The sequence below is a fragment of the Emydura macquarii genome, unplaced genomic scaffold (assembly GCF_026122565.2).
Source record: "Emydura macquarii macquarii isolate MOO-44397 ecotype Brisbane River unplaced genomic scaffold, CSIRO-AGI_Emac_v2 contig_318, whole genome shotgun sequence".
Lineage (NCBI taxonomy): Eukaryota > Metazoa > Chordata > Testudines > Chelidae > Emydura > Emydura macquarii.
In genome coordinates, this window is record NW_027130455.1 from 2,962,991 (window position 1) to 2,979,061 (window position 16,071).

The following is a 16,071-nucleotide window of genomic DNA, read 5'->3' on the forward strand; positions in this document are numbered from 1 at the left end:
ATAAAACAACTGAAAAAATATTACATAAAGAAAAATAATGTAACAGAGTTTACTTCGGTACCTAACATACAGGCATGCTCTTACATCTAAAAAAGTAACATTGGTAACTATATATATATTTTTGACAAGGGTGCATTCAAGAGTTCTCTAATATAGAATGTTTAAAATGTGGAGAGTACTTTTTCAAGATACAGAAAAACAAGTAATTACTTTAGACAGGCACACTGGCTATTTGTATAAAAACCATGCTTGCAAGTGAAAAGTCACTTTAGTACTAATTCACCAGATGTGCAAAAGCTATGTAAAGTGTTAATCATGTTGAAATTGTTTCTTCTTCTTTTGCATTGCTTCAGTCCCAACACTGATTGGTACAACTTTTGATCCATGTGATTGATATACTGACACTGCAGCCTATTCCAAAGCATTTGCCTGCCAAGGTACTGCGGTAGCACAATAGAGTTAATATGCCTTCTCGGTATTCTGAATACAGTGTACTTAAATCTAGAAACTATAACATTAGGACAGTGATTTTTGTTGTTTAAATATATACATCAATCAGTATAAAATACTACCCAAAACACTTGCATTTCAAGCAAATTTTAACCATTTAATCACTTCTGCTTTTGCAGAATAAAATCCAAATCAGTTTCAATTACAGCTAAGGTACATTCCCTAACAAACGGAAGAGAACGGAAATATCTTAAAGTTTATTAAAGAATCACAAAACAGATTTACTGTCAGAGCAATTCAAGAATTCCCAGTTTGTCAGTACCTACCCCAGCAGTGCTACCCAAATACGGTATAAGCTATTTAGCGTTTTTACAATAACAAGAAAAATATTCAAACATTAAAGCTATGAGAAACGCATAAAAGCAAGGAAAAATAATTGATCTACACGCATCAAAACTCTGAATTTCCTTGCTTTTGTGGTTTTATGTCAGAGCATTCAAGTTAATTTAAACAATGTAGTGTCTTTTCAAATATCTTTATTTTTTAAGTGGTGGAAGGAAAGAGGGAAGAATTCTTAATAGGAGTGTAAAACTCTCCTCTAATCCCTATCATGGACACCATGTACTGTTTCAAGGGCTGTTTTTGTCATTGCACATGTAAGTGGCCTACTACTAATCTGTGGATTATTAGTGTAGTAGAATGTAACTACTGTTAGGATGCCGCAGTGGTAATCAACATTTTAAAAATCATACTCTGCAACAATCCACATATGATTTTGTAAGTTCTGAGAACTAAAATATTTATGAGAAATAGTAAGTCTGCATACTTACTGGCCATTTTTCACATCTCAATCTCTGTTGCTTTAAATTTTAAAGTAAAATTTAAAACTTCAGAACCAAAGAGTCCTTCTAGGTTAACAATCTACAAATTATTATAAAATACAGCCATTTTAAGTTCTTGGAGCACAGAAGAACTGAAAAACAACTCAGTTCATGCTTGGGTTTTTTAATTTACTCCTGTATCTTAAAAAAACATTGTCTTAAAAAAAATTCCTTTCAGGCTGATATTTTTCATACCAAGTTTCAGACATAAAGTCTTTTTAAGTCCAAGTTATAAACCCTTGAAAATAAGGACTTATAATGGGAATGCTAACAGACCCTTAATTACAGAGATGCTTGCTGGTGCCATTATTTTTTAATCAAAAAATTACTTCATAGCTTATACTGCAAGTTTGATTCATGCTCATTTTGTTCATTTAAAAATACTCTTTGGAAACTGTGTCAATTCCTGCAGACGACTTAGTGTTACATCTTTTCCTGCTAAAATATAGGTAAGTCATATTCACCTCTACCCCTGCACTAACCTCTACTACGAATACACACTTCATTACCTGCTCATGTCACCATCTAACACATATCTTTACAATCTTCTACACATTGTGTCCAGGGCTTATTTTTCCACCAAACAGAACTAAATATTTATTATTTTGTTTAAGACAGTCTTAGAAGACGTTGAAGATTTTGTTTTAGCGTTTTCACTGTAGTAGAAAGTGAGATGACAATTTAAATGATTTTTCCATGTTAAAGTAAAGGAAGACTTTCATTACATTTCCCCCCATCATGGACTTCACAATCTAAACTCACTGATTTAATCAAAACTAAAACATAAACACAAAGAAATTACATGTAACAGTCAATTAAAACATGTAGTGTATGGTTTCCGCTACTTTAAAAAGCATTATAAAAACTTAGATATGACACTTAAAACTAATTCTCAGAGTGCTGCAACCAGATTCTAATTTCAAATTCTTGCAAGTAGGCATGAAAAATAAGCCACTGGTCATTTATTCTAATGATTACATTCAAAGCTAGCCTTTAAAAATAAAAGTTACAGGCAAAACATAAAACCATATGTACTCACTAGCTATCAGGCTACAATAGACATTTTAGATATAAAAAAAGCAGACAACTGAGACTTAAATAAGACTATGTGAAATCAGAAAATGTAGATTTCACTATTAAAAAAAGAACACCTACAGTTACTTCCCAACCTACAGCTACAATTAAATTCACTAACAAAAACAAAACAAAACAAAACAAAAATCCCTCTAGTTTTTGACTGACAAAAGTTAGCCTAGAGTACATGGCAAAAATCAAAGTTGATATAAGTTTCTATATAAAATGACTCATGATTTACTACATAAAATACGAACAAGAACACTCTGTTGCATAACGAAAGAGCTAGCAGTAACAAACACTTAATGTCAAACAGTCTTCAGCCCTCCTTTGAACCATACCTCCAAATCAGTATTGACTTCTTTTGACCAGATACATCATTTTTGGCTTTTCAGACCAGTAAGTTGTGTTTTACCACTTGCCACAGGCAGCAGAGGAGACAACTAGCTGAGCAAACTACAAGTGGTGACATGCAGATGTTAACTCACAAATCCGAGTACTTAGATAAAATGGTATGCAAGCGCATATTAGTACAAAAGGAATGGCATTCGTCATCCAAACAGGCTCATCATTCACTCCCCCACCCTCCATTGAACAGTAGTTGAAACAGCAATAGAAAAAGATCACATAGATGTCTATTCTTCAGAGTCAACTGTGAGAGAGGTCAGCAATCTATAACAGCAGCGATGGACAAGGAAGAGCAAAATGTTGGATGAAAGAATCTTGTTGAATATTTGTTCATTTACTTTTTCTGACCACAAACCAAAAGTATGCCACACTGGTTTGTTTTGAACTTTAGGCACAGATGTCTTATCTCCTTAGATCCTTCACAGATTTACAATGCAGTCTCCTTGGGGCCTCTATAACCAAGTAAGAAAACTCTCTTTATCTAGTTTGGTGGCTGCCAGCACAGATTCCATGTCATTAAGGATGTCAGAACTTAAAGCCTCCTGCAGACTTGGCATCAGTTCCTCTCCTTCTATATTCATCCCATCTCCTTCCAGTGTCCCAAGGTCCACATTTGTCCCTGGAATGGCTTCAAGGTAATCTGGGAAACGGTTCTGATGGGAAGGTATGTTACTTTGGCTGATATCACCTAGTTATAACACAAAGCAAAATAGACATTAAACATATTGAAAGTATCAAACCAAAACACCTGATTAAGATAACAAATTAAGGACTTAAATCGTGGTTGCCTTACTCATGCAATTGATCCCATTAATGGCAATCTGACTACTCACATAAATCAAACAGGATTTATCCCTCAACGTACACAGAATATGCCTCTGGTGTTTACTTTCCCAGTTACTGAACGTTACCATATGTTGATCCTTTGCAGTATTTGATGTACATGTACAGTATTCTTATACTTCATACAAGAAAAGATAGTGCACAAATCAGTTGCATCTTATAATAACTGAAAGTACATTACATAATTGAGCACAATACTACTCAAATATGAGTTTTTGTCCTAGCCTAGGAAGACAACAACATTACTCAAAAAAGCAAACAAACACACACCCCAAACCCACATAATCACAGGATACCAATACTATTAAGGAGAGTCTTCTCTTAAACAGACTAATTTGACTAATTTCTTACAAAGAAGTTTCTGACAAACTGCACACCGTTTAAATCCCTGTAAGAGACAAATGTTATGGAAAAGAATGTAGTAATATTTCTGTTCTCGTGCATATCCATAAGAAAATGCTGTTAAGAATCTCTCAGCTTCCATGAACTGCATGTTCCTTCTTGTGCACTAATGATTGCGCACACAAGACAGACAAATATATTTGAAAAAACTGCATTACGGGTGTAGAGAAAAACAAACCTGTATCCATTTCATCAACACTGTTCAGGAAGTCATCAGGGGTTCTGGGTACACTATAACTACTCATGCTGAGGCCACTGTCTGTGCTCTCATCTCGGGAGTGATATGTCCCACTACATTAGAGGAAAAAAAAAAAAAAAAAAGAAGTGAAAGTTGAAGGTGGAGCATTTCAAAACTTAGCCTGTAAAATGTGCACATTCTGAATCAGCTCGATGGCTTTGGTGAAAGTATAACATACGGCCATACTGAAGACTGCATCAGAATTAAAAGCTAACAGCTTGTCTACAGGAGACAGCTGCAACAGTTTAACTGCATTAGCTTTTAAAATCTTTGCAGACAGACATTTCTTTTTCTGCTTAAAAGTGAGTTATTACAGGTTAGCTATAGTTTGTAAGGAATCCAATTAAGCTGATCTTTAAAAGTAGCAAGATCCAGACCCACAAATGGTATTTGGGCACCTAACCCTCAGACGTAGGCACTTAAGTCCCAGTTTTAGGCTCCACTGTGATCCACAAAACTCCTACTTGGTTGCCACTAGGAGTTAAACAGACTAATTTGACCACGTAGGCTCCTTGACTCATCTGGCACCTAAAGTTTTTGCAGTCATCAAGTGATGTAGGCATCTATGTTTCTGCTTCTAGGGGTCCAAGCACTTATCTCCTGCAATCCACGACTCGGGGGAAGATAGGCATTTGTCCACCTGTCTTGCCTGATCTGGTGGACATGCTCAGAGACTGCCTCTCGGACTGGGTCCCATGCAAAATCTGACCACTGGAGGAGGAGAAGGAGGAAGAGATGGTGGTGCCACCTTTGATACAGCACTCACCTGGTTATGGGAGAGCCAGGTTCAATTCCCCCCTCTTCCTGAGGAGGAGAAAGGATTTGAACAGTGGTCTCCCACCTCTCAAGAGAGTGCTCTAATCACTAAGATATGGGTAATTCTCATATAGGTCTCCCTCAATCTCTCCTAAGGAAGTTGCTCTACTTTAATTGTTTATCCGAAGAGTAAATAGAGCAGGGGGACTGAAGTCTCAGTCTCCCACTTCTCAGGTAGGTGCCTGAACCACTAAGCTACAGTCATTTTCTCTCTCTCTGGCTCAATGACCATCCATAGTGGAGCAGCTTCAACAGGAAAGATTAAGGGGTACCACATCAGACTATCCCATAGCTCAGTGGTTAAAGCCCTGTCCTCAGATGGGGGAACAGAACCCAAATTTCTCAGCATTTGAATGCTGTAACCACTGGGCTAAAAGTTATAAGGCGGGCACCATGGCCTCCTCCAGCTATTTTGTGTGGCATGAGGCAGGCACTTAAGTCATTCTCACAAGAAATAATTTAGGCACCTAAGCCACTTGATCCAGGAAAGGGGCTCCTGGTTGTTGATCACTAGCGAGAGAGGTGCCTCCCTGGAGCAGGCCAGACTCCATGAGAGAGGCGGGGCTCAGTGCATACCCACAGGATCTCACACTGGTTAGCTTACGTGGCTTTTATGGACTGCATTTGTAGGCACCTATCCCTCCCATGCACTATATCAGGAGCCTAGATGCCTAACTTGGGTGTCGTGGATTGCAGGGTTGTTCCTGTGATTTTCTAGGCATCTAAAAGTTAAGCACTGTGATACTGTGCATCACAACCCCTAAGTCCCTTTGTGGATCCGAGCCTGTGTGTCCATACAGAGCTTTGTACTTGTTTAAATTAAATCAGTTTAACAACATACCTTAAATTAAAACTGGTGCAAGTTTGTATGTAGACAAGGCTTAACAATCACAATATTTAACCTGTGTGTAGCACATTTTCATAGCATTGCACAAGTATTAACTAAATAAAAGGACACTAACAATTTAAGAAAATCACCTCTGAATTTTTTTTGTAGCCCAATATTATACATGAAAGCCAAGGTTGTGTCCGTACATGCAATTTTCTAATTATTCTCCAGGATTGTGCTACCACCAGTTCAGTTCCATTTTTCATAGCAATGGTGGGAGCACTAATGTAGATCAGCTACTGGTATTTTAACCACTCTGTAATATAACCCTGTTCAGAATAGGTCTTGACATGGAGGTTAACACACCAGAAGTTACTAGCGACCTATCAATATTAGGTCTCTTATTGTTCCGGAGGGGTAGCCGTGTTAGTCTGTATACAGCAAAAACAACAAGAGTCCTGTAGCACTTTAAAGACTAACAAATTTAATTTCTGCAGGCATAAGCTTTCGTGGGCTGTAACCCACTTCCTCAGATGTAAGGAATAGAAATCAGATAGGAGGTATATATACATCCAAGGGTAAGGAACAACAATGGGGAAGGTAGGTATAAGCAAAGTCCATTCAATTAGAGTAGTTGAGGCCTATTCACAACCATTGATTAAGAGGTGAGAATGTGTGAACAGTGACAATTACTTCTTGTAATGAGAGAACCATTCTTGACACAATCATACTGGGTCTAAATAGGGACTTGGAATGGTTCTCTCATTACAAGAAGTAATTGTCACTGTTCACACATGTGCTACGGAGTGGGAATGTGGTGCTATGGTGGGAATTTTTTAGAAAAATACTAATGTAAACAAAATCTAAGGTTCTATAACTGAAAATGATTAGAGAAACAGTCCAATTATTCAGTTTGTTTACTTTGTGCATTTGACCAAGTATTACTTTGTACATAATCAGTTTTCCTGTTTACCTGTATTTTTGGTGAGAAAACAAGCAGGAAGAATGCAGAAGAATTTCAAACCACCAATTCCATTATGAATATTTATTATTTGTTTCCAATGTCAACTATTATTTTCTAGGCGCTGTACAATCATAAAAAGCCACAAGACTTACTCTCACTTTCGGCTGGTCTGGTCTGGTCTACACTGGTGGCGGCGGTTGATGGGAGATACGCAAGCTACATAATGTAGCTTGCGTATCTCCCGTCGACGTACTTATGTTTATGTAGCGTGGTGTTTTCATGGTGCTGCATCAATGGGAGATGCCCTCTCACTGACGCAGCCTTACTCTTCTCAGGGAAGTGGACTAATTCAGTCAACTAGAGAGCGCCCGCCGATTGACTGAGCAGGACTACACAGACCTGCTCATTCGATTCCACTACATTGATGCCTGTGGCCGTGGTAGTAAAGACATATCCTCTAATCCTGCAAACACTTATGCATGTGAATGGTCCTGCTAAACTCAACGGGACTACTGATGAGTGTAAGTGACTGCAGGATCGGGGTCTTAAAAAATAGCCTTCTAATAGCTAGACTTAACTATACCATTTCATAACCCATATTTCTTCAGATTGTGGCAGCATAAAAACCAGACATCAGTTAGTGTCCTTAATACTGATATTTTCCAGTCTAATACTTGAACCCGAATGTAGCTTTTGTGAACAACTTGAATTAACATTCAGACACACACTAATCCTTCTAATAATGCAGTCATGACACATATGGCAGTAATTTTTGTCACCTATAGACAAGTAGACAGTGGATAGTTGACATTTGTTCAACACAGAATGCAAATAAAATACTGTCAACAAAAAATGCCAATTAGATTTGTTGAAGGCATTTTTGCCATACTATTTTTATAAGATTACTGCTTAACAAAAAGCTTTTCATCTTGATTTTGTAACAACATATTTGATTAATCATGCAGTATATTAAATGTTTTTCCTTAAGCTTGCAGAAGTCAACTGTGCTGTTCAAAGCGATAAGTAAGCTATTTAAAATGTCTGTGAAAAAATGCCATTTCAATTTGTGGAGTGAAATGCTAGAACTGAACCTAAAATGAACTAAATTACTCTAGTAATGAAGTTTTCTTGGCTGCTGTGCTCATGCTTGGAATTGCCACCCTCTCCTCTTCCTTCAAATCACTCCTTAATGCATACCATACTTCCTCTGCCTCTTCAACAGAAATCTCTTGAGATCTCACCATTTTAGATAGTCATACCATCCAATGCTATTGTGTGTGTCTAAATGGTCTTACCTGAATTAGACTGGATACCTTTCTGGAGAAGAGACTGTCTTTCTATATGTTCATACAGAACAAAACACAACACTGGGGCTAATGAATGTTACCATTACCAATACAGAACCAAACAGCTAAATATTATAGGACTACTGATATTTTATGTATAAATTAAAAGGTGGGAAACACCTATTAACCTAAAGATGCATCTTTGTGTGCTCCATCATAAAAGATTAAAACATTACAAACCCTCAAATGGAAATCACTGCCATTAAAATTGTGCTCAGTGAAATGCTGACAACCCATCATTATAATTTTTAAAAAATTGCTCTAAATTGGTATCTTCCTCTGATTAGCATCCACCCTCCCAGGGTGTTTTGTATTTCTGTCTATTTAGACTATAAGCTCTTATGTTTTGTACAGAGAACAGCAGATTGACATCATAGAAGTCCATCTCCCTTGCCAATATGCTAGTATAAAACAGATTTATGTTTTTACTGAAAATAATCCTGAGGGGAAAAATGCTCAATTCAAAATAGGTATTAAATTTAAGAAATTAAAAGCATTTAAACTAGGTATTCCAAGCCAAGTGTTCCTGGTGCGCACACTCCTAAAGATAGATACTATAAAAAAGAGTTATAAAAAAGAATGTTTAATCCACAAATACTTGGAAAATCTGCAACAGCTACAATCCTCCCCCGCCTCCCCCACCGCAAAGAGGCTCAACAGCTCAATGGGACTTTGATAAAATACGTTTTTTGTATTAGGCCCAGCATGGCTGTAGTTCTTTGCAGCAGACACTACTTATTGGCTATTATTTCTTCTTACGGAAGTGTCAGTTAAGGTCATCTTAAAACTTTGACTTTCCTAGCTCATGGCCATTTAAAATAAAATCCATCACATTCATCGGTTTTGATTTTAATGAGTATGCACCAATATTATTTAGTTTACTACATTTATAAATCTACAAACTGAATTACCGTTAAAAGCAGCAAGCCAAATTGCAAGGGATCTGGCATATAAAGGTATAACAAGCATTTGAAACCAAAAACTATTTCTCTAAGGTCAAATAATTGATTGTGAACACGTGAAGATACTGACCACAAAGAATAAGTCTCAGCGCTGGCTACAGTAACTATACCTGCAAAGCAACCTTTTCATGCCAGGGGAGGAAGCCATGACCTACTTAGCAACTACAGCTCGTGGGGACAGACTTCTTAATCCATGCAAAATAGCTGAGGACCTGCCATTAGGAAGAGATCTCAAGCCCAAGAGTTGGAAGAAGGAACAGCTAGAGGAATGAGGTGAGCTTGCCAGCTGAGGAGGAGGGGCATGCTCACTCCCTAAGATCCTTCTCTACAGGGACAGCCTATTCATTCCATGTCACCAGAAGCCATAGAGTGGATGACAAAACTGGATATCAACCTTTAATGTTGATTTGCAAGTTGCCATATGAAAAGAAAAAAGTATTATTTAGGTGTGAATGATGCTTTCCAGACAAAGCAAGAGGCCTATTTGCTTACACTCTAAATAACAATGATAGTGTGGCATGCAGCTATACTTATTTTTCAGGACATATGATCATACCACTACCATCAAGATAACCTAGTGTAACCTAGATTGTACTTGGACACAATCAGTTCATGGAGAAAGAACACTAGGTTGAAGTGTGAAACAGAGCAAGACAGATATGTTGGTGGGAGGAGGAAAGCACTTGAAAGCGTTTGCAGTCTATCTTGGTTGATGGTACGTACCCCTATTTGGTCAATTCAGTCTGTAGTTTAAGAGTGCTCCTGGATTCTTCACTGAAGCTAAGGTCTGTGAGTAAAGCTTTTTGCCATCTCCAGCTGGCTAGCAGAGTTCATCCTATCATGACAGACAATGACCTGGCCTTGGTTACACGTACCTTTGTCACTTCCCACCGGGGCTACAGCAATGTAATATAACTAGGCATGAAGCCATCAGACTTTGGGACATTCCGACTAGTGCAGACCTGTCGTCCACTCTCTATACTGGCTTCCCTCAGAATATTAGGTCAAGTCCAAGGTCTCGGTCTTTATCTTCAAGGCACTCAATGACCTGGACCCAGCATTTCTAAAAGACCACCTAAGGTTCGAGGGTAAAGACCACAGATGACAAGTCCACTTCTCTGACAAAATGGAGCTTTCTACTATAAAGGTATAGCTCATCTTGTGAAGGAGACAGAGTTTTCTCAGGGGAATGAGCTCCCAAAGGAAATAAGGACCATCACAAACATCACCACCTTTTGCTTCAAGTGCAAGGTGCACTTCTTCGACCTGATCTTGTCAAATATAAAAGTACAGATTAGCCTGCACTTTCAAAAAAAAAAAAAAAAGTCTCAAACAAACCCTTACTAAAATACTATACTATACACACAATTCTCCATCAGAGGAGATGATGAGAGAGAGAGAACAAACCATATGTGATTGATATTAGTCACGTCATCTAATGTGCTATTGGAAGGCACTCAGATACTCTGGCGATAAGGGTTGTGTAAGAATTATACTGGGCAGTCCCTTCTTGGTCTAGATGTGTATTCCAGTTCTAGTGGTATTCCACATTTTAAGATAAGGGAATATTGGTGAAACCAGAAGGAAGTTTTTTCAGTGCATTCAGAGTGTGTGGATGCCTTCTGCCCCGAGGTGAATTCGATTCCGTTTTTGGAAGGTTGGAGGTGAGCATGGAAAAGCTGATCAAAGGAAGTGAGTTTAAAGAGGAAATTGAAGAAGAGCGGAGTACAGGATTGGGGAGGTTGTTCTAGGAATATGGGGTGCACAAGAAAAGGTTAGACTCACTTGTGGGGAAAAAACAGAAAAGGAAACATCAAGGTAAGCTGAACAGTTCCCATTTGTGATTGTGAAAAAGTTCCAACTGAGATTGTTGGCTGTCACATTCTGTATTCCAGGTAGGTTGAGAGCTGAGATGAGCATGTTGTGTCAGATGCACCAATTCCAAAGTTTGAGTGCTTCTGTGCAGAGGAAAAGAGATCTGGCACCCGTCAGTGATTGATGTAAAACATACAGGTTATGTTGTCCATCATGACCTTCATGTGGGTGTTCATGATGAATGGGAGAAAGTGTGTACTGGCGTTCCTGATGGCTCTTCTCTTCAACAGATTCATATGGAGAGCCGCTTCTGTGGGAGACCACTTGTCCTGAACCTTGTGGTCGTGCAGATGGGCTCTCCATTTTATTAGGAAGGCATCTGTCATTAGAGTCAGCATTGGTGGCAACTGTACGAATGGAAAGCCTGTTCGGATGTTGGATGGGTCTTTTCACTACTTGAGGGAGTGCTTTAAAGTGGAGCGTATCGATAACAGTTTGCTTAGCCTGTCTTTCTTCATGGAATAGACAGATCTGAGCCACATCTGTAGCCACCCTCATGAACCACCAGGTGTGTGGCGTGACAAAGGTGCATGCTGCCATATGACTTGGCAGCTGTACATAGGTCCTGGCTGAAGTTTGTGGGCTGGCCTGGACTGTGTCCATGAGACTCATGAGGGTGGTCAATCTGTGCAGTGGGAGGAATGCTCTTGTTCACACTGCATTGAATATGGCTCCAATGAACTCCAGATGCTGTAGCGGGGTGAATGTTGATTTCTGGATGTTGAGCTGTAGGCCCAGTTGCACAAATGTGCACACGGTCGCCTGGGTGGCACGTATGGTGTCCTCAAACAAGGGTGCCCTGAGGAGGCAGTCGTCTAGGTATGGGTAAATAACAATGTCTAATGTTTGCAGGTATTCCGCTATGAGAGAGAGAACATTGGAGAATACGGAGTGCGGACAAGAGACTGAATGGGAGCACCTTGTACTGATGATGGTTCTGCCCAAAGCTAAACCACAGGAATCTCCTGTGTAACGGTTGTATTGAGATGTGGAAATAGGCATCTTAGAGGCTGAGGGCTGAAAACCAATCTCCTTGCTCTAGAGCTCATGTGACCATCTTGAACTTCTGTGCCTTCACATATCTGTTTAATGCCCTTAGATCTAGAATGGGCCTCCAACCTCCTTTTGCCTGGGGGATCAGGAAATAACAGGAATAAAAGCCCTTGCCTCTGAGTTTCACTGGGACTGGTTCTATGGTTGCTAGGAGTAACAGATGATCTATTTCCTGGTGAAGTAGATTCTTGTGAGGAGGGTCCCTGAAGAGGGACAGGGAAAGAGGGTGGGAATGGGGGAGGGATGTGAACTGAATGGCGTAGCCCTCCTAAATAATCTCTGAGACCTATCTGTTGGAGGTGATATTCTACCAATTGCTGTGAAAGAGGGTCAGGCGATTTCCAAGGGACATGACAGATATGTAGATGGTAGCTGATGCTGTAAGGAACAGCTGTTGAGGCCATCAACCAGCCCATCAAAAGTGCTTAGAAGAGACAGTCTGAGAGGTCATGGATTGGGATGCTGATTGCTTCCGCTTTTGTAACCTGGACCTCTTACGCTGTGGCTCATAGTAGTGCTGTGACAGTGGGTACTGAGAGATCATGACCTGTCCTGCAGTTGAAAGTCATAGTTTCACTTTTATCCCATAGTACAGATTCTCAGGAAGCATAATATGGCCTGAGAATCCTTCAGGGTATGGAGAGAAGTGTTGGTCTTATCAGTGAAGAGCTTGGGCCCTTTGACTGGGAGATCCTCAAATGTTGTCTGTGCATCTTTGAGTAACCCGGAAAGCTGTACCCAGGAAGTCGCCTCATTATCACTGCTGTGGAGACTGAGTGGGATGCTATATCTACTGCATCCAATGCTGGCTGCAGTGCAGTTCTGGCCACTCACTGGTCCTCTCTCATAATGGCCTGAAACTGCTCTTTTTGCACCTCTGATAAATGTTCAGTGAAAGCACTGAGTTTCCCATAATGAATAAAATCATATTTGGCCATGACAGCTTGGTAATTCGTGACCCTGAACTGCAAAGTCGCCGACAAATACGTTTTCCTTCCAAATCTAGCCCTTTCCAATCTCGGTCATATGGGGTTGACTTGGCATGATGTTGCTTGCTGCATGCATTAACCACATCTACTATGATCGAATTGGGTTGAGGACACAAACAAAGTCTGCGTCTTTGGGAGGGATGTAGTTTTTATTGTCAGCTGTCTTGCAGGTTGGTGCGATGGAGGTTAGTGTCTGCTAAATGACTTTGGCAGGATCTAGAAGTGCCTCGAAAATTGGGAGGGCAATTCTGGATGAGGAGGAAGTGTGCAGAATATCCACCAGCTTGTGATGTATATTTGCTACGTCCTGTAGGGAATTTGAAGCTCATCCACCACCTTCTCAGTAAGATCTTGAAAGTTTTTAAAATCTTCAGCTAGTGATGGGGAGTGAAGGGGCATTACAGCCTCAGCTGCTGATGATGAGGAGAAGTTTGCTGGAGGTGTAGCCTCCCTTTCAAGTCTTTCCACTTGTCCTTCAAAAGTTTCCTCCTCCTCCGGTTCAGGAGCTCTGGACAGTTAAGCTGTAGGACCAGTTTGCCTGGTCGATTCTGTGAGAGACACTGGATGCCCATGAAATGTGAGATCTGTACATTGCCCAAGGATCCCAATATGACCACTGAGGAGGGAAGGGCATGAGGGGTGGGGGTGTCCAAGGAGGCCCATATCCAGATTGTGGGTCAGTGTGAGGGTGGAGCTGCCGAAGTCACTGGTACTCTGACAGCAGGCCTCAGTGAGAGGCCAGGGAAATAATATTCTCTTGGTCACTGTCAGACTCGTCACTGGGTAAGAGTGGCACTGACGGGAGCGTTGGAAGTAAATGGCCTGAGTGCCGTGGGTGATTCCAGGCTTTGGGATCTGCTCTACACCGAGGCCCTGGCACCGAGTAATGGGGATTGCAGTTCTTCTGTGGTCACCAGGTCTCTAGGGTACAGAACTCTTGCAGAACCGTCAACTCACTCAATACCATGGAGGAGTGTAGATGTTGAGTTGTCGGTGCCGCAGGTTGCTTATGTGATGAATACTCTGGTACGGGGAGCTTTGCTGAACTCGGTACTGATGATTTCGCTGGTGCGTTCTTTGTCCTGATCTAGGAGGCAGTACTGCTGCCTTGGAGCCTGAGCCCTGGTGTCCTTAGGCAGTGCGGCAGAACTCATAGTGGAAGAACCCTGATGCTTCTGGATACCGCACTTTGGAGCCATCAATACTGAGGTGGCTGAGTGCACTGGGTAACCCCCTCTGGCTGGCCACAGACTCTGTTTGCGGGGCTTGGAGCCCCTTTTTTTTTTTTTTTTGGCACCTTTATGGGGGAAATCTGACTTTTTTTCATGATTCTATCCCCTTGGAAGTTGAAGACTCTAGGAACGATCTGTGTCCTGGAGAAGGTTTGGCACCAGAGTCAGCTGATGGCTGAAGCTCACTCTTCATCAGGAGGAGTTTTAATTTCAGCTCCCGTTTTTTTCGAGACCTCACCTTCAGCTGCTGGCAGAGGGTACGCTTTTGTGTGATATGTGACTCTCTCAGGCACCTGACATACTGAGAGCATCCATCTGTTACCAGAATTGCTTCCTTTAAGGAGAAGCACCTCTTGAAACCGGGGGAGCCAGGCATGCCCTTGGTGGAGCTATCAGCCTCCAAAAGCGAGGAATACAAAAGAAAAGTCCATTCGTCTTTTTGTCTTCTCTCCCCCTTTTTTTTGTAATGGAGAAAACAAAAGTCCGACTAGCAAGTGCCTCTGTGGGAAGATTCCTCCGCTCCCCTCCAAAAGGGCAGGAAACATGAAGTAAAAGTTTTTTTTTTTCCTTTTTAAAAAAAAAAAAACCCCAAAAAAACAGGGAAATGAAAATTCTAATTATTAAAATAAACTAAACTATTACAAATAACTATGACTTTCACTAATGATGCAGATAAGGAAGGGACAACTGCTTGCTCCATTCGAGGTCAAAGGCAGTCAAAAAAGAACTGGGAGTAGTTCACCCGTGCAGCGCTAGATAGCCTTGAGACAGACCACAAGAGACGGAGAGCCCATGTGTGGGCCGAACAGACAGTGCCACCTAAAATCTCCAATTAGAGGCGCAGATACACCTGCAGCGGAGCACCCATAGGGACACTACTTGAAGAAAAAGTTAGGTTTAACACTGAAAGGACTTCTAAGATTCTTATTTTTCTATATGATATGAAATAATGTCAGGTTAAAAAAGAGGGATGAACATGTTATTTTGCTGCATGGAAACAGAGTATGTTTGGAATACCTACTTTTTACAAAGCAGACCAACATTTAATTTGAAAGGGGATAAAAAACCATTGATAAGCTCATGTGTACGTAAAGGTTTTACATTAAGAAGCCATTTTCTCATCAATTTTGTTAAGTAGGTGCTGAAATGGTGTTGAACTGTTTATGCACTCAAGGATTGCATTAGCCCTTTTCGCCACAGCGTCACACACGGAGCTCATTTTCGGCTGATTATCCATCGTGATCCCCAAATCTTTTTCAGAGTCACTGATTCACAGGAGACAGTCCCCTATCCTATAAGTATGGCCTACATTCTTTGTTCCAGGTGTACAAATTTGCAGATGACACTAAGCTGTGGTAGGTACCCTGGACAGTAGGGATAGGATACAGAGTGACCTAGACAAATTTGAGGATTGGGCCAAAAAAAATCTGATGACATTCAACAAGGAGAAGTGCAGAGTCCTGCACTTAGGATGGAAGAATCCCATGCACTGCTACAGACTGGGAACTGACTGGGTAGGCAGCTGTTTGGCAGAAAAGGACCTGTGGGTTATAGTGGACAAGAAGCTAGATATGAATCAACAGTGTGTCCTTATTGTCAAGAAGGCTAACGGCATATTGGGCTGCATTAGTAGGAGCACTGCTAGCACATCGAGGGAAAGTGATTATTCCCCTCTATTCAGCACTGGTGAGGCCACATTTGGCATATTG

At 40.7% G+C, this 16,071-nt stretch overlaps 1 protein-coding gene across 8 annotated transcripts in view; it reads right to left on the bottom strand.

Moving 5' to 3' along the window:
* Positions 1 to 827: 827 nt before the first annotated feature.
* The window catches only part of YAP1 (Yes1 associated transcriptional regulator), a 134,419-nt gene continuing 119,175 nt past the window's right edge, over positions 828 to 16,071 (bottom strand). For all 8 annotated transcript variants that reach the window (XM_067567862.1, XM_067567846.1, XM_067567855.1 and 5 more), the window contains 2 exons: positions 4,237 to 4,349; positions 828 to 3,501 (listed from right to left, as the gene is read on the bottom strand). In XM_067567862.1, the coding sequence (XP_067423963.1) occupies positions 3,266 to 3,501; positions 4,237 to 4,349 (349 nt within the window). In that variant the 3' untranslated portion in view covers positions 828 to 3,265. The remainder of the gene's footprint in view (positions 3,502 to 4,236; positions 4,350 to 16,071) is intronic.